This window comes from Vitis vinifera, chromosome 17 (genome assembly GCF_030704535.1).
Source record: "Vitis vinifera cultivar Pinot Noir 40024 chromosome 17, ASM3070453v1".
Taxonomy (NCBI): domain Eukaryota; kingdom Viridiplantae; phylum Streptophyta; class Magnoliopsida; order Vitales; family Vitaceae; genus Vitis; species Vitis vinifera.
In genome coordinates this window covers 18803526-18827966 of record NC_081821.1, presented here as the reverse complement: position 1 = coordinate 18827966, position 24441 = coordinate 18803526, and the positions used below count along the sequence as shown (strand labels likewise).

At 36.3% G+C, this 24441-nt stretch overlaps 1 protein-coding gene across 3 annotated transcripts; it reads right to left on the bottom strand.

Annotated features, from left to right (window-relative positions):
* Positions 1-17667: 17667 nt before the first annotated feature.
* Positions 17668-22305, bottom strand: LOC100252799 (sucrose synthase 7). 3 transcript variants are annotated; one of them, XM_010665627.3, is made up of 16 exons: positions 22110-22305; positions 21596-21728; positions 21348-21502; positions 21084-21276; positions 20873-20991; positions 20569-20785; positions 20387-20482; positions 20117-20290; positions 19902-20018; positions 19655-19821; positions 19347-19571; positions 18702-19268; positions 18477-18615; positions 18255-18412; positions 18099-18122; positions 17668-17927 (listed from the first exon to the last, which is right to left on the bottom strand). In XM_010665627.3, the coding sequence occupies exons 1-16, from the start codon at positions 22211-22213 to the stop codon at positions 17795-17797; spliced, it is 2721 nt and encodes a 906-aa protein (XP_010663929.1). In that variant the 5' UTR covers positions 22214-22305; the 3' UTR covers positions 17668-17794. The 3 variants fall into 3 exon arrangements, with proteins under 3 accessions (XP_010663929.1, XP_019081863.1, XP_019081864.1); XM_019226319.2 differs by having other exon boundaries at positions 17827-17927; positions 18061-18122; XM_019226318.2 differs by lacking the exon at positions 18099-18122.
* Positions 22306-24441: the final 2136 nt, after the last annotated feature.

Below are 24441 nucleotides of genomic sequence, written 5' to 3'. Positions count from 1 at the left end.
AGCAAAATGCCAATTTTCAGGGAAATCAACATCTTTCCACAAGATCTTCTTGGGGATGATGAAATCCGACTTATCTAGCATATCTGAGTGAAAGTAGGTGGTCTCACCTTTAGGACTGGTGCAAAGAGCTCCAGATCCAACGCTTGTGTTCATGCTCTTATAGGCAAACCTGGTTATGATAGAAACAGGACTGTTTCCTGGTTTGATCTTAAAGCCATGAGTCTTAATATGCAGGACAACTGAATCTAAGATGTCTGCATCTCTTAATCTAACTGTGAAGTTAGGATAACACTGGAAATAAACTGGGCCATCATTCTGTCCAGCTTGGACTGCGCCTATAATAGAATCTCGATATTCGAGATGCCTATTATCCCTTAAACACATGACAATAGCGGTGTTTAAACCTAATCTTGTCAAAGGCTTAGCTGCTACTTGAATCATACCAAAGTGTATGAAATTATAGCCATCTTTCTTATGCTTTTCAACGGATCTGTTATCTAGAAGTCTTATGACTTGATCGTCTTGTTCTAAACTGACTGTCATTTCAGAGGTCTTAATGGTATAATCTGTGAAGAACTTAAAGGTTCCTTTCTTATAAATTTCTTGATTAGATACCTTGGGTAACTTCCAATCATCTAAATCATTTTGAATCTTAGGATAATTGATCTCTTCACTGTTTACAACAGTATCTTAAGAATCACTGGATCTCCTAGACATGGTTCGGAAAATTGAACTCATTTTAGGGTCTTTGATCTAGAGCCTAATAGCAGATTGACAAACCTTATGAGACGTCACCCCAACCCTCTTACAGCCTAACAAACGCCTATCCACGGCTAACAACGGCTCAACCGGCAGGGCTCGCGCTCCCAGGCACACTGCTACCTATCCTAGGATAGGCCAAGAACACCCAAAACAAGACCCAACTCCCCTCCCACATGGCTCTGATACCATAGACACCCAGGATAAGGTCATGCGCAATGAACAAATGAATTATGCCAGTGATTCAAAACAAAGAAGAGGGTTAGAAAATACAAAAGATATCCAACAAAGAAATTTAAAGAGAAGGAACCAAAAACTTGTTAGTTCATAATAAGCTTAAAACCGACCATGTAGGCGGTATAAAATGAAAACATAAACTTAAAAATAAAGCTTAATTAAAACCGACCATGTAGGCGGTACAAGAACATAAAATAAAATGAAAAATAAAACTTAATTAAAAACCATCCATATAGGAGGTAATCAAAACATACTTATATTATACATAAGGAGAAATATCTTACAATGGACAAGGGAGGAAAGCTTGAAGAAAGCTTGGAGAAAGCTTGAAAGCTTGAAGAAAGCTTGGAGAAAGCTTGAAAGCTTGAAGAGGTTACATGATGAGAGAGAGAGAAGAGAGAAGGGAGAGAGAGAAAGAAGAGAGAAGGGAGAACTTCAGCTTAAAATTGAACGTGCTTACAAATGAGGCCCGAGCCTCCTTAAATAGGCAAAAAAGGAATCTTGAACAGTAGACCCGTGCTTGAATAGTGAATAGTGAACAATAAAGGGAACTGTAGCAATATTGACTTTTGACCCGGAAGCTTGCTTTCGGCTGGAATGACTGCTGATCAGTTAATCAGGGAGGAATATATTCTGAGCGGTGATCCATTAGGAGCTGAGTATCTTGAATAGTGGATTTGAACGGTAAAGGATCAATCTTTTTGCTGCAAAATATCTGATGTAGGGAATCTGCAGCAATGAGATGCCCCATGTTTTTTGGGTAGGCTTCAAAGTCTCTGCTGATGAATCTGGCTCTCCAATGCTTGATTTGCTTAATAATTGGTTCTCCGCAAATGTCGGATTGAACTAAGGGACTGGACAGAAGAGTAGGTCTTCTATTCTGGTAATGAATATTAACATAGTGTTGTGCTGGAATAACGTTGCCTCTAGAAATCCATTCAGGTGCTTTGCTAATAAAAATGGCATCAGCAAACTTCTTGTTTAGCTTAAAACCTTGGGTTAAGCTTAGATTAACCTTTCTGCCAAAAATTCTAGCTTGACTTGGATCAGAACAGATGAGTTGGTAAACCAAACCATAATCAAGAAGTTTTTCAGGAGTTAGGATTAAAACTTCCCCATTAAAGGCAAGGTTAATTGGCTGGTAGTACTGTAGATCAATGCAAGCTCTGCTGATAGTAAAATTCCTATTGCAGTTGCAAATTGGCTTGTTGTCTTGTTGATGAAGAAGCGGTTCAGTACAACTTTTGCAAAGCTTTGAGCCATCAAATTCCATTTCCTTGGTTAAATTTAATCCTGGAACACTGAGACCAGGAATGGCTGAGAAATAAATGTGCAGATCCTGAAGATAAGCCGAAATAAAAATTTGTTTTTCTTCTGCACTGGACTTGGCCTTTTCACAAATTAGCTGATAAAGATCAGCTAGCTTAAGAGTGGACAAGATCTCACTCCTTCGGTGAAACATTCTAAAGATAATGCACTCCTGCTCATCCTTACTTAATTTCTCATCCACCAGTGGGGTGAATGGTTTTTTCTCACCAATTTCCAGTGGGGAAAAAGGGGCTTGGCTTATATCTTTTTTGTGAAAATTAGCTATTTCTAGCTTTTTTTCAAGGGTCCTGCACCTAGCCTGCAAATCACAAATACTTTTATGAACAGATAAGGGGTTAGTATCAAAAGTAGATAAGTTTAAGGGGATGAGTTCTTCCACCAAAGGTAGAGAACCAGAAATATTTCCTTCTTCCACAACAGGGGAGGAAGGATGCTTAAGAATAGGAGGATTAGGATCAGAAGTAGATCCCTGAGATCTCGAAGCAAAATCATAATACAAAGGCTTGAATTTTTCTGATAAGACTGAGTGAGGTTTCATGTAAGATGATGATTTCTTAAAGGATTGCTTTTCTGTTTTGGGAGCCATGGTCTTGTGAATCCTGCAAAAATTCACGAGTTAGGAAATCAGGGATTGAGTTATTTTCTCCTTTAATATACTCAATTTGAAAATCAAAATTGCTTAAAATAGCTTGCCATCTAGCAAAAATATGTTTAGAAGCTATATTTTTAACATCTTTTTGTAAAACTGATTTTGCAGATTTGCAATCCACTCTTAATAAAAATTCCTGATTTAAAAGATCGTCTTGAAATTTTGAAATGCATAAAACGATGCTTAAAATTTCCTTTTTGATGGTGCTGTAGTTGAGTTGGGCATGGTTCCAGATTCCAGAAGTGAATCTAACCAACAATTCTTGGTTATTACTTCTTTGCTTAAGAATTCCACCAAAACCTATATCAGAAGCATCAGTCTCAACAATCTTAAAGGCTTTATGATCAGCTAAGGCGAGACATGGTAGAGTTTTGACTCTAGACTTTATTATTTTAACAATCTTGGTATGATCCTCATTCCAAGGAACTGGATTTTTCTTAAGTCTTTGTCTTAAAGGGGCACATAATTGGCTTAAATCTTGTATGAAATCTGACACATAATTAAGGCTTCCTAAGAAACGTTGCAATTGTTTCTTATCCTTAATTTCATCAGGGAACTTATCAGCAAACTCAATTGACCTTTGAATGGGGGTGAATGTTCCTTGGTGAATATGATGACCTAGGAATCTTACTTTAGTTTGAAAGAGGTTAATCTTAGTGGCTGACAAGCTTAAACCATTGCTCTTAACAGTCTCAATAAACCTATTGAGATGTTTCCAATGCTGCTCAACAGAATTTGAGTAAATCAAAACATCATCAATGTAAACAATAATGAAATCAGAAAACTGGTTAAAGATTTCATTCATTATGTTTTGAAACTCAGAAGGTGCATTCTTAAGGCCAAAGGGCATTACATTCCACTCGTAATGACCAAATGGGACCACAAAGGCTGTTTTGTACCTATCTTTTTCTGCAATCTGGATTTGCCAAAATCCTGATTTCATGTCAAACTTAGAGAAAACTTTGGACTTCCCTAATCTTTGAAGGAGGTCTTTTTTATTTGGGATAGGATACCTGATCCATCTTAAAACATCATTGAGGGGCTTATAGTTGATGACTAGTCTAGGTGTTCCTCTTTCAAGTTCTGCTTGTTTCTGAACATAAAAAGCTGAACAACTCCAAGGGGATTTAGACTTCCTTATCAACTTCTTATCCATGAGATCCTGGATTTCTTTTTCACAATAGCTTAACAACTCCTTGTTCATTTGGATTGGTCTTGCTTTAGTGGGAATATTTTTCTCACTAAAATCAGGCTCATAGGGTAATTCTACCTCATGCTGCTTCCTGTGCCAAAAAGCATTAGGAATGTTAGAACAGACTTCCTTAATAATCTTATTCTTAAGGCTTTCTATAGCATCTTGGGTTTTCTTAATCTTCAGTTGATCTTCTATTCTAACCAGAGCAATCTCTTGTTTTAAGAGATTAATATGATTTTGCTTAGCCTTAATCACCTGATCTTTTATGGTGTTTATACTTCTTTCTCCAGGTGGATTGGCAAATTCAAACAGAATTTCTTTATCTAAAAGTTTAGTCTTTATACCTTGATCATCTACCCACATAGGAAAGATGGAGCTTAAGAAAGGGACACCAAGGAGGACTTTCTCCTTGAGATCTTTAACAAGAATGAAGGTTTGCTTAATGCAAATGCCTTGGTTACAAATATGGGCATTAGATAGCTTGTACTTGATAATAAGCTTTTTACCATTAGCACCAAAGAGGGCTTGCCTGGTTTTCTCATAAAATTGGGTAGGTATAAGACCTTCTTGTAGGCAATTCAAAGCTGCACCTGAATCAATTAAAGCAATAATATCAAGGATAAATTTATTCTTAATTACTATAGTAAGGGAGACTTCCCACCTTTGGAAGATAACTTTACTAATAGTATTTAAGTATGCATTTATCTTATCACTATTGTCTTGTGAAGATCCAAGAACTTCTTCAAAGTCTTCCTTTCTAGTATTACTGTAAAAACCTACCCTGTTGATATAATCCTGAGGGATAGGGATTTCTGAGCTTGTAGGTTGTCTTAGATTCTCAATATCCTTCTTATACTGCCCTATTTCTTCTTGAAGATCTTTAATAGTCAGGGCATTAAGGATAATCCTTTTTTCTTGTTTATCCTCATGATCCTTAAAAGGGTTTTGGATAGAAGGTTCTCTGGTTAGCCTAATTAGTCCATTATCCTTTGCTTTTGGACTAATATTCCTTTTAACCAAAAGGATTCTCCTATGGGAAGGTTGAGGTGTTTCAGGGATAACAAGATTATCTTTAACCTTTTGGCTTATTTTATCAATGAAAGCTTGATCAATTTGAGGATTTTCCTGGAATTTCTTAGATAATTCAAAAGGCTTAAACAAAGGCTTATTATCATTCTTAACAAAAGGCTTCTTAAGGTGATCCTGAGCTTCAATAATCTCCTCAACTCTGTTGACTTGATTTCCAAGGGTTATGAGAAACATATTAGTATAATTGATTTGTTCCATAATCCTTCTAATATCGGATGCACTAGCATTACCTTTATCTTCTGGCTTAGTCTTAAAAGGTGAAGCTGTGACTATGGTTCCATTAATATTCTTCTCTATCTTAGCTTCAGGAGGATGAATGGATTCAATAACAATGTTGTCACTGGTTTTCCATATCTTAGCTTTTGTAGAGGTGTTGTTAATGTGCTTACAATGATAATCTGGATATTCCTCTTGTTTGAAGAGTTCAAACCAAATCCAAAACTTAATATTTTTCTTTTCTTGTCTTAAGTAAGCATAGAATTCTTCTTGGTAAATGGTTCTAATGACTTTAGGGACAGTGCTAAAGAACCAATCATTTCTTTGCTTATTGACTTCAGAATAGAAGTCCTTTCTTAAGAGATCCTTGTTGATCTCAAAGTCCTCATCACTTAGGCTTATTGTGTTAATCATCTGGGAATAGGTAGGAGACATAACAGGGGACTCATCCTGTTGGGATTCCTGAGTAGACTCATTTTCCTCAGAGTAAAATGGTCTAGCCACCTTGGTGTAACTTCTGACACCTGTTAGCTTAACGTTCTTAGGATTTCCTGAGCTGGATCCTTCTTCTTCCCTAGTGGTTCTAACTGGGATGGAAGAGCTTGAAGCTCTAGAGGGTTCATAAACAGAAACTCTAGGGCTGCTGGAATGTCTGAAAGATTTGGAGAAGACCAGTTCTCCTCCTCCATCTGGATATTGAACAATTTGTTCAATACTTTCAGAACGCTGTGCTATGGCTGGAACAGCATTAGCAAAATGCCAATTTTCAGGGAAATCAACATCTTTCCACAAGATCTTCTTGGGGATGATGAAATCCGACTTATCTAGCATATCAGAGTGAAAATAGGTGGTCTCACCTTTAGGACTGGTGCAAAGAGCTCCAGATCCAACGCTTATGTTCATGCTCTTATAGGCAAACCTGGTTATGATAGAAACAGGACTGTTTCCTGGATTGATCTTAAAGCCATGAGTCTTAATATGCAGGACAACTGAATCTAAGATGTTTGCATCTCTTAATCTAACTGTGAAGTTAGGATAACACTGGAAATAAATTGGGCCATCATTCAGTCCAGCTTGGACTGCGCCTATAATAGAATCTCGATATTCGAGATGCCTATTATCCCTTAAACACATGACAATAGCGGTGTTTAAACCTAATCTTGTCAAAGGCTTAGCTGCTACTTGAATCATACCAAAGTGTATGAAATTATAGCCATCTTTCTTATGCTTTTCAACGGATCTGTTATCTAGAAGTCTTATGACTTGATCGTCTTGTTCTAAACTGACTGTCATTTCAGAGGTCTTAATGGTATAATCTGTGAAGAACTTAAAGGTTCCTTTCTTATAAATTTCTTGATTAGACACCTTGGGTAACTTCCAATCATCTAAATCATTTTGGACCTTAGGATAATTGATCTCTTCACTGTTTACAACAGTATCTTGAGAATCACTGGATCTCCTAGACATGGTTCGGAAAATTGAACTCATTTTAGGGTTTTTGATCTAGAGCCTAATAGCAGATTGACAAACCTTATGAGACGTCACCCCAACCCTCTTACAGCCTAACAAACGCCTATCCACGGCTAACAACGGCTCAACCGGCAGGGCTCGCGCTCCCAGGCACACTGCTACCTATCCTAGGATAGGCCAAGAACACCCAAAACAAGACCCAACTCCCCTCCCACATGGCTCTGATACCATAGACACCCAGGACAAGGTCATATGCAAATGAACAAATGAATTATGCCAGTGATTCAAAACAAAGAAGAGGGTAGGCTGTAAGAGGGTTGGGGTGATGTCTCATAAGGTTTGTCAATCTGCTATTAGGCTCTAGATAAGTGGACAGGATCTCATTCCTTTGGTGAAACATTCTAAAAATAATGCACTCCTGCTCATCCTTACTTAATTTCTCATTCACCAGTGGGGTGAATGGGTTTTTCTCACCATTTTCCAGTGGGGAAAATGAGGCTTGAGCGTTTAACATGAGCTTATGAAAGTCAATTGACTCAAGTTTTCTTTCAAGAGTCTCATACCTTCCCTGCCATTCAAAAATGCAATTGACATAACCAGACAAAGTGTTAGCATTATCAAAAGATGAATTTAAATTCCTTGATTCAAAATATCAGTTTGAAATTTTGAAATGCATAAAGGAATGCTTAAAATATTATTATGCATGAACTGGTTGCTTATCTTACTTGGGACATCTAACCCAACAAGGTTAATTTCTTGGTTAAGAGGGGTGATGCATCCAATTGGATTAGCAAATTGGACGAAGATGGCCAAGATATTGAGGATGCAGTGGCTACTCTAATCTACTCAATATCCAAGCACTTCATTGGAGATCCTGCAAAAATTAAGGATAAAACTACAGATCTCTTAACCAACCTTAAGTGTCCCAAGCTTCATGATTTTAGGTGGTATAAGGAAGTCTTCCTAACCAAAGTCATGCTAAGGTCAGATTGTAACCAGTCTTTTTGGAAAGAAAAATTCATCTCAGGATTACCCAAGCTTTTCTCTGAGAGAATTAGGATCAAGATAAGGGAACAGTATAACGGTATATATATATATATATATATATATATATGATGTTTTATCTTTATCTCGTCTCGTGTGTACTTTTTAGTTTATATATTATATCCTTTGTCATTTTTGTGACAAAAAAGGGGGAGATCATTTCACATAATTGACAAGACATTTGATACACTTAAAAAAAATAAAACTATTAAGAGTCATTAGAGAGGAGATATTTGAGATTATTCTTGACAAAAATGAGGAGATTTTTTTAAGAAAAGTAGAGATATTCTTTAGGGAGAGATATTATTTTTAAAATTTTCTTTTTGAATTATTTAATTAATTTTTTTATAGATTTAATTCTTAAGGGAAATTAATTGAAATATTAAAGGAAACTAGATAAATTGATGAAAACATACCTTAGAAGTTTAAGAGTGATACTTGACACGGATGTTTCTTAGAAAATATTTCTTTTAGTTTTGTCTATCTCTCTAAAACTATTCTAAGTCATAGAAACTTCTTCCCATACTCATCATTACATATATCATGTTTGGTGAAAGACCTTTATGCTTTACTGTTGATCTATTGTGTCTTATTAAGCTTCTATTACGTTTGGTTGATTTGCATGCATCTATATTCCTCTCGAGCTTTGCTTTATACATTGTGTCACTATAGGAATTTGTTCTTTTTTCATCCTTTTACAATACATCAAGCAAAATCTCCAATTATCTTGTTTTGTTGTCTTGACATTATTTTATGCCACACATTGTTTTACCTTGGGTATAGTTTTCTATATGTGTGCAAATTACAAGATTAGAAGATAAGTATTACAATATGATGCAATGCATTCCCTTAAGTTATTTTTAATTGAGTGTTAATGTGTGTTATGTAAACTCTTTTATGAGAGTTCGAGTAGGTTTATGTAACTTTATTTTATCACAAAATTGCTAAAGGAGAAGATTGTTAGGACATTGAGTCTTATTTGTATGTTGACAATTTTGTTCCATTAATGTTTGACCATAAAAGTCCTTTTAGATAGTTAATTGCTCTCCATTGAAGATCAAGGGTGTTGTTGTTTTTCTAACTAAGAAGTCACAAGTATGCCTAAGAAGGTTTGGCTTATGGCAAGTTAAGCACCTAAGAGGTATAAAGAGGAACAATATCGTTTTAATAAATAAAATTGATATTTTATAAATGTTAAAAGAAACAGGGGCTGCTCCAATGAGTTGCAATGCTGAAGCAGTGAGATTGTTTCAAGCTTAGGACCACTCAAGTGCCCAAGACACTCCAATATTGGTTAAGTGCACTTGAGCGCTCATTCCTTTTCTACCAAGATTTGGAAGATATTTTTGAGAATTTCATGCAAATCTTATTTGGAAACCTCATGATATTAAACCTCTTTGGCATATTTTCCTATAAATACCTCATTATAGCCCGTATAGGGAAAGAGATCTTAATATTTTAAAGAAGGTTTCATTGAGGAAAAAGCATAACAAGCTACACCATTCTTGATCTCTCATGCGAAGGAGTCAAGCATTGAATCTTGGGTTGAAGACCTTCATCCCTTCAACGACGCTGAACGTATTCACTAAAGTAATTGGAGGTTGTTGCATCACGGATGTGGATCAAGTTGTAGGTATTAGAGAGTAAGTTTTTAAGGTAAAACGATTAAGTAAATCTATATAACTTGATATCACATAATAGATTTAGATTAGAAGTCTTAAACCTCGTGATTTTTTATCTCAACGGTTAGTGTAGGGGTTTTCCATGTAAAAATCCTCGTGCCTTATTGCATATTGTAGACCCTCAATTTTGTCTCTCAACACTGGCATTTATCCTTCTGGTGTCACATCCACCCATCGTTCGCATATGACACCACTAGGGCCCCTTTTGGGCTTAGTCGGTGTCCTAGCCTCGTGTGGGTTTGTGTGTGGTCCATTGTGGTGCATATGTGGTTCATTTAGGAGGGTCACCATGACCATTTTCCTAGTCGTTCACATCACGCTATAGGAAGGAAGTGGGGTCATCCCGATGTTTTAGCTTAGTTGGGGTTTATAGGGGCATGTTGAGGTTCGGAGCACTCGGGCTTGTTTTGATCGTATCTCCCTCATCCAAACTCGGAATCAAGAACCGTTTCTTTTTATGGATTCCTTATTCTTCCAAGAACCTTCTGTAAAATTTTCAAAATTTTTTGCAACCGGTCGGCTGGTTGGCAGCCGGTTCAGCCGGTTCATTAGGTCAGCCGGTGTAGAACACTGATTTTTGGTAATTTTTTTGATCATATCTCCCTCTTACGAACTTGGAATCATGAACCGTTTTTTTTAATGGATTCCTTACTCTACTAGGAAAATTCTATCAAATTTTCAGAATTTTTCTCCATCGGGTCGACCAGTTGGTATCCGGTTCGGCCGGTTCAGCCGGTTCATTGAGTCAGCTGAGGTAAAACACTAATTCTAATAATTTTGAGGCCCAAATCCTACATGGCTCAGGCCCATAAGCTCCAGATTGGTTTTGGGCAATGTTGTGGGTCCATTTTAGGCCTTGGTTTGGGTTCCTTGCAGCCCACCACGAATCCATATGGATTCTTGGTGGTGAAGCAAGCTGAAAAAACTGAAGGGAGTGAGCTGGCCTTGTAAGTCTAAGAGAAGTAATGAGGGGTGTGGTTCCCATGATGATGAAGGGAATTTCGGTGCTGAAGGGGAAGGAACCCAGGAGGCTCAAATGCTAAGAGGGGTATGAGTATAAAAGGTGAGAGGATAGGAGAGCAAAGGACCTTGGACATTTTGGAGAGGGGAAATTCTGCTGGTGAGAAAAACAAAAGGTCAGTAGAATCTTCTGAGTTGAGAGTGTGGGGGAAGCTTCAGCACTGTGGTTTTTTTGAAGAGGAGAGTGACAGCCTCTCAGTTTTGGAAGTCATCATTGGCATGCACGGATCATATTTGGTGGAGATTCTAAGGTAAGCATGCTGAATTTTCTTTACTTACAACTTATCTTCCTCGTCTTCATATGCTTTTTCTCCTTCCTCATCATCTTTTCTTCCCTTTGATATGAAGATTGTATTGCTTGGGTGTGGACAATAAAGGTCACACATGATTGTTGTTGTTTGCTTCCTTAATCACTTAGGAACTTTCTGACCGAATTTAGGATTTTTTACCAACCGGATGAACCGGTTTGGAACCGGTTCAACCGGTTCAGCACCATAGCTGGCAGCCTCTGTCAGCCATGAGGAACACTTTCCTTTCTTTGTCTGGTTCTCACTCATCCGGGGTTGGAATTGAGAACCGTTTATTTTGTTTGCTTCCTTAATCACTTAGGAACTTTTTGACCGAATTTGGGATTTTTTACCAACCGGTTCAGCACCATAGCTGGCAGCCTCTGTCAGCCATGAGGAACACTTTCCTTTCTTTGTCTAGTTCTCACTCATCCGGGGTCGGAATTGAGAACCGTTTCTTTTGTTTGCTTCCTTAATCACTTAGGAACTTCCTGACTGAATTTGGGATTTTTTACCAACCGGCTGAACCGGTTTGGAACCGGTTCAACCGGTTTGGAACCGGTTCAACCGGTTCAGCACCATAGCTGGCGGCCTCTGTCAGCCATGAGGAACACTTGCCTTTCTTTGTCTGGTTCTCACTCATCCAGAGTCGGAATTGAGAACCGTTTCTTTTGTTTGCTTCCTTAATCACTTAGGAGCTTACTGACCAAATTTGGGATTTTTTATCAACCGGATGTACTGGTTGGGAACCGGTTCAATCGGTTCAGCACCATAACTGGCAGCCTCGGTCAGCCATGAGGAACACTTGCCTTTCTTTGTCTGGTTCTCACTCATCCGGGCTCGGAATTGAGAACCGTTTCTTTTGTTTGCTTCCTTAATCACTTAGGAACTTACTGACCGAATTTGGGATTTTTTATCAACCGGATGTACTGGTTGGGAACCGGTTCAATCGGTTCAGCACCATAGCTGGCTGCCTCTTTCAGCCATAAGGAACACCTTCCTTTCTTTGTCTGGTTCTCACTCATCCAGGCTCGGGATTGAGTGTCGTTTCTTTTGTTTGAATCCTCACTCATTTAGGAGTTTTCTAGAAAAATTTGGGAATTCTTCTCAATGGGTTGTACCAGTTGAGAACTAGTTAAACCTGTTCTGCTGTAGGACTTTAGGTAGCCCTCGATTTTGGCATTTTTCGAGCCCTTATCCATGGGGGCTCAAACCCATTTGCTATAGGGCACTTGAGAGCCATCTTGAAGGTTTAAGTCAGTATTTGATTTCAGTTAGTATGGGCAATTTTGAAGTTATGGGTGGTGTGGTCTAGATGAGTCTAGTTCGATTTGTATGACATTTGGGGAGTCCCTTACCTCATTTCAACCAGCTATCCTCCTTTTTGGCACAAGCTTTGATGCTTGATTTTGAATACATTGTTGCATGACTGACTCACCCTCTGCTGCAGCGCTTGGCTAGGGACCACAGGTACGCATCGTTGGCTTTGGTTGTTGAATTCATATGCATGCATGGTGCTTAATCTTGAATGTTTGTTATGTGTTTATCTGTGTTTGGTTGACCTTTTATGCAGCGCTTGGCTAGGGACCACAGGTATGCACCCATCGTTTTGTTTGGTTGAATTCATATGCATGCCAAATACCAATTAGGATTGTGTGATTCATGACATCTATTTAGCCTAGGGTTTCATTTGACCTTTGACCCATATGCTCCCACATACCCAATTCATTAGTAAGGACCGAGTTTCGGACCTAGAGGGGTGCTACCTTGCATGAGGTACCTTCCCAACGGGTAACCCGATCCCCGGACCCAGAATCTAGTTTTCGTAGACCGCTTTTTCCATACCGGGGTCATTAGGGGTTTTTGTTCTTACTTAATTTTCCCCATTTTAAAAACAAAAATAAAAAGTAAGTGGCGACTCCAAACAACACCGTTCCTCACCAAGGGCGGGTTTTTCAAAACTGGAAAACACCAACTTTTTCATTTCTTTCTTTTCTTTTAAAAGCGAGTCGCGTCGGTCCGGTGGATCGGGTGAGGGTCCACACATATCTTTATTATTATTTTTTGTATTGCCTATTATGGAAAGAACTGATTATCCTTAACTACTCACAGGGAAAAATTGAGTATAACATATAAATATTTATTTAAAATATTTAATTACACTAATTTAACCTTCCCCCCTCCCCCATTTTCTGGGTGTTATGCTACCGGACTTTGTTTTTTCAATCTTAATGTTTTAAGATATTGCTTCAAATGGTAGTCTAACACACACACTATCTTTCCTTTATGCTTGTATCTTAGAATGATTGTTTGACTTGCTTAGCATGTTATTAAACAATCACCTTCGACTTTTCTTAGTATCCTCGATCCATCAGTTAATTGTCATGCTTCCCTCAACTTAGTTAGTAGAGACCTTTGTTTTAGGGCTTAGAAGGGTGCTACCTTTATGGTACTTTCCCAATAGGAAACCAGATCCTTAGACCTAGATTCGGGTTTTTCAAAGACTTTCTTTTTTAAAACTTAAGGGGTCATCATTTTAGGGTTTTCTTTCTTATTTTATTTTCTGTTTTAAAAATAAATAAAAATAAGTGGCAACTCCAGTTTATTTATTTTATTTTATTTATTTATTTATATTATAAAAAATAAGTTTTTCACCTAAAAAAAGAGTCTCGCCATCGAGTGGGGACACACATGAAAAATGCGGGTATGCACTTGTAAGTCATCAAATTGCCCCTTTACTTCATCATTGGAATCAACTTTATTTTCATCTTCAAGTTCACTTATTCCTATCACAAATATTGTAAAAGCAACTAAGTTCAAGCCCTCATTGCCCTCATTAAAATCATTTGATTCTTTCACATCAGACTTTGAGTCACTTCAAGTCAATTGCATTGTTTTTAGGCCTAAATTTTTTTTTCTCTAGGGTAATCAGAAACAATGTCATTTCTTGCCCTAGTTATAACAATCCACCTAATTTGTCTTAAATGAATTTTTCTCTTTTCTTTTATTTGTGGTGACATTCATTCCCCCCTTTTTTAGAGTCTTCTTTATACTTACCTTCTTTTGAAGTTTCATTTTAGTCTTGAATTTTTTTTCTTGGAAAATGTAGATATTTTATAATAATTCAGAACTCGTTCATTCTCATTTCCAGGCTTCATTTTTTTTTTTTTTTTTTGAAGGAGCCTTTAGGGCTAACCTTTTAGAACTTTTTTGAGGATGGATGAGACATCTCATAGATTATATAAGAACCACTAACTCATCCACTGATAAAGTGTCCATATCATTGCTTTCTTCTATAACAATTATTTTGGATCTAAAAACGCTAATTGAAGGATATTTTTCTAACTATATTTTTCACCAAGATTAAAGCAAAAAAAAATCACAATATTACTCAGTTTAGTGTAAAAATGAGAGAAAAACTCATCTTTGTCATTAGGATACTTTCAAAATTGGCAATTAAAATATGAAGTTTGGATAACATCACAAAACAATTTCCCATGTGAGTAAAAATAAAAATATCCTAGTCTTCTTTAGCATATTTACATGTTATCCTGCTAAACTCATCATCACTCACACCATTAAAAATACAATAAAGAGTCTTGGCATTGGCCTCACTACCTTCATTGTCAAGTTTATCCTCTTCCTGCTTAGATTTGGTTTCATAAATTGATATTCCATTTTCAACCACTAAAATGAGAGTTAACCACCCATATTCCACTGCATTCAAAACACATTCTTCTTGTTGTTTTAGAAAAAGAAAATTTTCAAACTTTCAAGCATGGGTAATTATTGTGATCAAAGGATGAATAATAATTAAGTAATGGAAGACCCAACCCTCTATGATTCCATGAGTAAGAACTTAAGTAGTAGAAATAAAAATTTAAAATTTTTAAATTTAACCTACTCTAGGTTGTAATTGAAAGTATATTCTTAATATAGAACTACCTTAAGTGTTTGTACTTCTTTATGTTCAAATTAAATTATAATTCTATTTTTTTAATCTTAATAAATTAAAACCTAATTAATCTAATAAGAAACATCAAGTAAATCAATTAAAAATAGAAAACACTAGAAATGCATGGAAACACCATCTCTAGAGTCTTCTAGAAACTTTGCAAATATAAAAACCACCACTTGAACAAAAAAAATCAAAATTGAAAAACCGAAAGTTCAATAGGGACCACCCAAGGGAGGGGAAATGGGTGATTTTAAAATTTTCAATAAAGATTTATATATTATACCAAATTCTTTTACCCTATGAGATGTTGGGGATAATCTTTTCTATCAATTATAGGTAATTCAAATAGAATATCATATATAAAAGATACAGATAATGAGACATAATATTTTTAAGTGGAAAACCCTCACGTTAATTGTGGAGATAAAAAACCACAAGATCTAAGACCTACTAATCTAAATCCACTATACAAAATCAAGTTACACAGATTTACCTGGTTGTTTTATCCTAAAGATTTACTCTTTAGTACCTACAACTTGATTCATGTTGACAATGTAACAACCTTCAATTGCTCTAGTGGATTACTTCAACCTCGTTGAAATGATGAAGGTCTTCAAACCAAGATTCAAAGATTTAATCCTTGAATGAGATATCAAGAATGGTGTGGCACCTTAAGCTTTCTCTCTAGGAGATCCTCTCTAAAGAATGAAAGGTCTCTTTATAATCTATCTCCAACCTCTAACCCTCAAGGGGTTAAAAGTGAGGTATTTATAGGTAAAAACCTAAAGAGTTTCAGTTTTGGAAGAGTTTTAAGCCATATTTGTGTGAAAGATCTTGGTAGAATATGCATGATCGCTTGAGCCAACTTAGTGATTGCTTGAGTGCCTCGGGTGCTTGAGCAATATGGCTCGCTTGAGTGGTCCCACTTTGTTTCAAAAGTCGATTTTAAAACCTTTTAAGTTCAAAACAAAACCGATCCTCTTCATACCTTAATGTAGCCTAATTTATCACACTAGTCAAATCTCTTTAGACGTACCTGTGACTTCTCGGTTGGATGGACAACAACCCTTGATCTTCAATGGAGAGCAAGTCACTATCTAAAAAGTCTTTTATGCACAAACATAAAAAAAAAAAAAAAAAAAATGAAATTGTTAGCATAAAAATAAAACTCAATGTCCTAACAAAAACCACTAAATATGAAAAGAAAAGAAAAGAAAAAGTACATGAATTTATTTGATCCAAATTCTCTTCCTCCCAATGGTCTCATATTGTTTTGCAGCTACACTTCTCTTTCATATCCTTGATGCAACACTCGATGCTCTTTAGTGGATCATCTCAATCTTGTGATGAAGCATGAAATGCGCCACTACTTGTTGAGATGTGTTAAAACATGAAATGCACCACTATTTCTTTCTATCAAAAAACTTTGAAGACCAATCTTGAAAGGTTTAAAAGTTCAAACTTTTAGGACAAAACTATGATTATGTATTCAATGTGAATCAATGTATCAATTCCATCTTAAATTTAGAGATAGGTTTTTATATAGAAACCCTAGATTCATTCAGATTGTGTTTAGAAAATGTAAAATTATAACCAAAAAGTGTATTTTAAATCATTAGAAATCATAAATTTTACAAAATATCATGAGCATTTGAACTACTTGTAGGGGAGCATTTGAAGGTCCCCTAAGTAATGTTTTCAGAGTCGAATTGGTTATTGAACGAAAGAAGTTATCGGTTCATGGTTCAATGGTCGGACTGGTGGTCAAATCGACGATGTTATAAATATAATTTATATTTTATATAAATTTAAATATATAATTAAAATTTTTAATAATATTTTATTTTTTTATATTTGATATATCAAATTATATAATAGAGATAAATATACATGTATTAAATTTTATGAAATAGAACATATATAATGCTTCAGTTTGAGTATATATTTAAGATGAAAAGAAATTATAATATTTGATTTTATTTATAGGTTTATATATTTTATTATTTTAAAATTTTAAAAATTATTATCTTAATTAATTTATATTATTTTCATATTTATAATTGAATAGTTATTATAAAAATGAATGTGAATGTAAATATTTGCATTTGTTTAATGGTTTGATATGATAAAATTTTGATAAACATATTTTTATTGGACAATAACATTGTAAAGTGGTTAAGCCTTTGGTTTTCCACTTGGAGGCCCAGGTTCAAATCCCCTTAGCGCATGAATTATTTGTGGGGTATAACAATTTGGACCATAGCTTGGACTCCAAGCCTTGGAAGAATAGTTGGGCCAATTGGGTCCAGTAGTTAGTGGAGCCCATTCATAGTTTTTGGTCCAAAATAATGGTTGGACGGCTCGAATGGTTCGACCGGCCAGTCTAGTCCAATTCTAAAACCATTACCCTTAAAGAAGTAGGTAGTGTTGAATCAGTGCATAAATGAGATAAAATTGTCAACCTAGCTAATCTAAAGCACTAGTAGTTAAAAGTGATTTTGATCAAAGTGCTATGAACAAAAGCGGTACAAGCTGCTAATAACTCTTCCACCAAAATCACTTCCAAATAGCCCAAATGCATTTGTTCAATTGGCTGTTTTTATTGTTACATATATGAACTGGGTGTGCCATTTCTTCACATACTCTGATGCTGCACCAACTCATGAAATCAAGGTGCAATGAAAGATGTTTTGGTGAAAATTCTGTTTAGTCACGCAGAAACACATCTATGATGAGATTGTGTCCCAAAGAAGGCATCTTATTACTGTATTGCAGCCTTTACAGATTGAAGAATTTTGATGATCTTCATCAATTAGTTTATTACACATAAATCGTTGGCAGATGCACACACTTTATTGATTATAACTTCATTAGGAGATACCAGATGAGGAAAAGAGAGATGTTGATGATGAAGAACCACCAAAGCCAGGGGCAAAACGCGCGAATTCTTGTAGGCAAGCCAGGCTGCTTCTGATCTAAACCTTCATTGACCCTGTGAATAAACGTGTTTTGAGTTGGAAAAGGTAGGGAAGGACTGTAAGACCTAGTATGCATTTCATGAATCATTCAGAGACCCTAGATGTAAATTCAATAGGTTTTAGTGAGTCTCGAATCTGAATCTTAACTGTTTTCAGGTCTCATTCATTTGGGATTATCGCCATACCTTTGGACACCAGATTGTGGACGTCTGTTAGGACAGAAAAAAGTATCCAAAATGAGTAACTTGGAAGCATAGTCTTAGTTCCTTTTTCAGGGAAATACAATATTAAGTATGCTTATTAATCACATCTGTATTGGCAATAAGAGTTAGGCCACATGCCTTGCTGCTGGCTGAGGCTTTGGTGCCGTGGTTGGTGCTGATGGTCGGGGCTTAGCTCCCTCCGTTGGTGCTGGTTGTTGTGGTTTAGTTATTGCTGTTGCTGCTGGTTGTTGGGGTTCCTCTCGCGGTTCTTCATTTAGGATGGGCACACCCTTCGCCTGCAGCATCATTTAGTTTTAGCTAATTCCAATTTGTCTATGAACTAAATCAACACCAACTCACCAATTTTCTGAATTGGAGATTGTAGAACAATTGAAGGTATCTGTTCTTCGCATTCTTCTGATCCTTGTTCAACTGCCTCCAGAAGCCATAGGTCGAGCCCATGTTCAGCACTTTGGTCGCATAGATCTTCCATGTGTAGCTGCAATGCAAAAACAACTTTAGATAATACCAAAATTCAAAATGAATTCTTGTTTTGATAGTCTCAAGAATCAGTCTTGGCTATACCATTCGTATATACGCTGCAGACCCGCTGTTGAGATCTTGTTCCAATACTCGCTATCTGTTTTGCACTTCTCAAAAAAGTCAGCAATCTTGTCGCTTGACTCATCGCCATTGCTGGGGTCGATGTGGAAGCCTGAGACCCCATCAAAAATAATCTCTGCTGGCCCTCCTTGGTTGGTTGCAAAGGTGGGCAGCCCACAGTTCATCGCCTCAATGACTGTTAGCCCAAAAGCTTCATACAGTGCAGGCTGCACAAAAGCCCCCTTTGTATCTGCAATACAGCGGTACAGCTCTCCATTGCGGTTCCTATCATTCTGAGCTGCTATCCATCTTAGCTGGCCCTTGAGTTGGTACTTCTCAATCAATGAATGCATCTTCTTTATTTCCGCGATTTCTTCTCGGTCTTTTGATTTGGATGGATCAAAGAATCCTGCTACCACCACTAGATTCACCAAGCTTCTCAGCCTTTTGTTCTTCCCATACCATTCAGTTAGTCCTGTAATGTTTTTTACTGTATCTAGCCTTGCCATGGAGAAGATGATTGGCTTCTTTCTGTCTGATAGATACCCACTGTTCCACAAACATTTTTGAGGGATTCAATTGTATGCAATTGTTAGAACACGGAATGAATGAAACTCTCATACTTACAGGTGTTCTTTGTTGTCTTCCTTACTGTAGAGTAGTTCTTCAATGGCGGGATGAAATGAGGTTAACCTCTTTTGTTTTTCCATGTAGGGGAAGTAGACAGATTGGTCAGCCCCAGGAGCAGCAATGTTGAATTTTGTATCAAAAACATTGATTCCTGAAACTACTCGGCAAAGCCCTGGCATTGTGAAGGCTGCATGGTTTTCATACTGTCCAGGCCTGTCCTTGCTGAAGAACACAACATTCGGGTTCAGGTTAAGAACACGTCAGATTGATCAGAGTTCACGAATTTGTGCAAATTAAAGGCCAACCTTCCAGCAATTTCCTGAAATGTGCTAGTGATGATAAAGTCGGTCGCGTTCATTGCAAACATATCAGCTGTGAATTGACATGAAAAATGGTACTTTCCATCTAACTCCTTCCACTTCACATCAGAATCCTCATACTTGGTTTTCTCCAAAGCATGAGCAATAGTCCCCTATCCAAATTCAAATTTAGTCACCAGTTTGTAAATAAAAATGGAAATGACTGATACCATTAGCGACAAAAGCATTAGACCTGAGTTACGCCAAGTTTGCTAGCCATCAAAGACGCCACCATGTTTCCATCGGTGTAGTTCCCAATTATGAGGTCTGGTTTGCATTCCATGTGGGCAAGGATCTTAGCAGAAGCATCCTGGTTTTGAGAGAGATATAGGATTGAAATAACATTGAATCCTTGTATAAGAAACAAACTGTTGCATAGGGATTATAGAGGCGGTAAAGGGCACATGCCTGAGCATATCTTTCAAGGTAAGGGTAGATGTCAAACCGGGAAACCCATTGGCGAAGAACCCCATTTTCGGTCCTAAACGGAACCCGAAGAATGTGAGAGTGTTTAGTGTTGAGGACGGGCTCTATCTCCTGATCGCATTTTGTCCCTCTTGCATCTGGTATAAGCCTGGTCACCTGCATATGCAATAAGCTTGAATTTAGTTTTAGTTCTCGGTTTTTTTTCCTCCATTTCTTAGTTTTTTTTTTTTTTTCCTTTGGTTTCTAGCTTACCACAAGAATCTGAGGCTTCACAATTAGGCCTTGCTGTTTGATTCTGTGGAGCAATTCTTCCTCTAGAGCTTTCACTTGGTCTAGAATGTAAACCACCTGTTCAAAACCTTGGTCATGCATGTTTTGTATATGAAGATGTGAATGATACTACTTGTAATGGTGACATTATCAGTACTCCATACCTGGCCACCGGTATCTGGCAAACCGAGAACATCTGCCTGGCCAAAGTATCCATGAGGAGAGAAGACCACAATGTTGAACATATTTGGGAGCCTGCTGAAGAGAAGCTCCATCTTCATTGGATCCGGGGCTTGGAGCACTTCAGAGAGTGTCCTCATTGTATCTTTAACTCTCTCAGCACTATCTCCCCATCCTTTCTCAAAACCCCAATCCTTCAACCTGAAAATAACAGAAATGATCAGACCAAGGAGGAGCCTTTTTTGGGTTTTTTTTTTTTCACTTTTCTAACGAGGAAATGGATTGAACCTCTGCTCAAAGCTCTGATATGGTGTGTCTTTAGGCAGAGAGGAGACGAAAACTTCAGCTACAATCAATGCTGTTTGAAGCTTGGACACTGTATTTAGCATTTCATTGATCATAAGACTCTGCATAGTTGAAACCAAATCATCAGTCCCCATAAGTTAGAAGCCCTCTTTCTCTCTCTTGTTTCTCTGAAACTTCCTCCTTATTTTCATACCTCTCCTTGATGATTCATGGCGAGTAAGTACTCCACCAAAGGCTTGGCATTCTCAGAGCTCCCGGAAAGCTTGGATGTCATGAACTTGGACACATAGTTGAGTCCATTCCCAATAGAAGAATTAAGGGTGAGGTGAGGCGTGGAGTAGTCAAATGCTCCAAAATCTATCTCCAACGTATTTTCATCAGTTGCCCTGTGGATCATAGCATTAGGCTTTTCTGAACAAAGTTGAGTTGCTCAATCAGTTAATATGACCATGCATACCAGTTTTCATCAAAGATGGTTTCTTTAAACTTCAAGTACTCTGCAGAAGTGATGCCATCTACGCCTAGATCATCTGCGCTCACCTTAACAAATTCCCATAAACCCGGGCTAGGCCTCACTGCAAAAGCAACATATGGTGGAACAACAGCGGCCTCCTGCAAAAACCCAAATAAAAAAGAAGGGAAAAGGCTAGTTAGGAGCCTAGTGTAGAGAGATAGAGAAAGGAGTTTGGGAGAGAGGTTTAAGACCTGGGTGGTGTTGAGGATGTAACCAAGTAGGCCATCCATAACCCTGCTTCTTTCAGCCTTGTCCTCTATGGATTTCTCTATTTCCTCCATGATATGCCGATACTTCATCAACCTTCTCCCGCTCCCAACGAATCTAAATGCAAAAACAAGTCAAGTTTGACATACAGAAACTTTGGGTGTTTCGGCAACGTTTTCAAAAATCTATTTTTGAGAACACTTCTTAAAGACGGTGTTTATGTTGTTTTGAAGAACAAAATTTTACTCCAAACTCAAATATAAAAACAGTTTTCTGGGTTGGGTCTATTCTTCGCTTAAGGGGTATGAAAAATACAAAATTTTCCGTCTTAATCTTGATGTTTCCGATTGTTTCCTCAAAAAACCACCGCAATCCAAAATTCACCAAAGAGTTTTTGAAAAGTTAGAAAACTGTTTTTGGTTCTTTAAAATAGAAAATTGTTTTCAAGTTAGCTTTAGTTACAATGGAAACAAGGGAATAAACCATATGGAAAACTACCTGGCAAAGCATCTCTTCATGTGGTATCGGCTCTGCTTTAAAGCGTCGGGCATAGTGTCTGCAATGTCTTGTTGTTTGATGACTGGAGCTGATGATGAAGCCATTTCAACACAAAAGAAGCACAAGCAAAACCTCGAGGAAATGGGGAGGGCTTTGAGCTCAGAAATCAGCCGTGTTTGTGTGTTGTGGATTGGTTTGATGGTTATATAGGGGAAATGAGGGTGGGATGATGAGGCCTACGTGAGGAGAAAAGAACATATGCATGTGAAGCAAAGAGAAAGACTGAAAGCAAGAAAGGAATTCATTACTGTTGAAAACTAGAGGGAAATCCAGATTTGCCTTTTCTGCCCATATTTTGAAAGTAGAGGGAAAGAATTTTTCTCACCTTTTATTCCTTTCTTCCCTTCTTCCCTTCTTCTATTGCATTGTATTCTCACTGTTAACAAATTCCATGCTAAAAAAAAAATCCATTTTGTTTCTCTACTTTCTAATATTTTATAGTATTTTGGAGGTAGAGTGTTGGGAGTCCCACATCGTTTGTTTGCTTTTCCTTTTCCTTTTCCTTTTCCATTTTTGATACACTAAATGTCATAACATTAAATCACTCATGAAGCTGAGATGGACAAGAAAGAAACATAATGGAGAGAGGAAGGGGAATAAGGTGGCAGTGAAAAAAGGAGATGAGATTAAGGAGTAGGTGTTGGGTTTGAAGACAATTTCCTATATTAATTTTTGTATTTAAACAATTTAAAAAAGGCATATTTGCAATCATCAAAACTCTATATCCACCCATCCAAATTATTAAATATCTTTACAAATTCATGTGCACCCACCCCTATCTTTTTCCTTTAGTTTTTTTCTCTTCTAATCTCTCCATCACACCAACAAAGTAAAACTAAAAAATCTCAAAAAATAAATAAAAATAAATAAATAATAAAAATTTAAGCATATTTAATATATTAAAAAAATAAAATAAAATAGATAATTTTACTCAAATCTAAAGCTTTTAATATCACAAAAAATAGTCTACTTTTGAAAGAAAATTTAGATTTTAAGTTAAAAATTAAAATTAAAATTTTCACATAAGCATTTCACATAAGGCAAAGATATATTGAAAAAAAAAAATACCACAACTTCCAAGTTTAGAAGGTCCATTTGTTTATTTTCTAATATTATAGAATATTTTGGAAAATGTTTTGAGTCAGATTTCTGTACGCTAAATAGATATAAAATTAAAAATATTTAATTGTGGAACAGAAGATGAGATAAATGGGAAAGGGAAAGAATGAAGTAGAGAGGAGAAAGGAGAATGAAGGTTGAAAGTTTGAACGGGTTGGCGTAGGGAATAAGGCGAGGACAATTTTATACTTTTATATTAGTTCAAAGCTTGGAAAACTTTTGGCATTTAATTTTTTTTTTTTCTAAAACGATTTTTTGTTAACATTAAAATATATTTGTGTGGATGCGGTTTTTCAAGTGCGTGCCCACTTGACAATGAGACTCACTTTTTATTTATTCGGTTAAGATTTGATTTTTTGGAAAAAGGACTTGGAATCGCGACTTACTTTTATTTTATTTTTGAAGGAAAAAATAAAATAAGAAAGAAAAAAAATTCTAAATGTGACTCCTAAAGAAAAAATAGGTCTATGAAAAATCGAGTTTGGGTTGGGGGTAAGGTTACCTATTGGGAAGATATGATGGTAAGCCGTAGTCGAGAAGAAAATATCATCGAAATTGGGTGATATATCATCGAAATATCGGTGGGTGACGAAACGATATATAGCATGGATATATCGGTGGTCAACGGCTGGTCAACGCGGTTAAAGCTCGAACCCCCAACAAAACATTCAACATGCATCCCCAACTCCACTAGGGCAAACATGCCCTTTGATATATAATATGCACTAAAGAAATATATATCAAAAGTTAGGATACAAATAAAATATTTAAAAAAACACTTTAAATAACAAATTAATTATAACTATTTTATAATTGAATGAAATTTTTTTATTTAATTGATTAATAAAAATATATCATAATTTTATTCATAGTGTTTTTAATATTATTAATATATTAAAAATTTATACATTTATCATAATTTATTTTATAATATATCATAATTTTAATATTAAATAGATTTTAAAATTAAACATATTATAATCACATATCACAATATTATCATCAAATAATATTTTATATAATTTAATAATCAATATACACTTATCAAAATTATATTTTTTATTAACATGTACAATATTATATATATATATATATATATATATATATATATATATATCAATTTATTAAAAAAATAACTTTAAAATGTCAATTA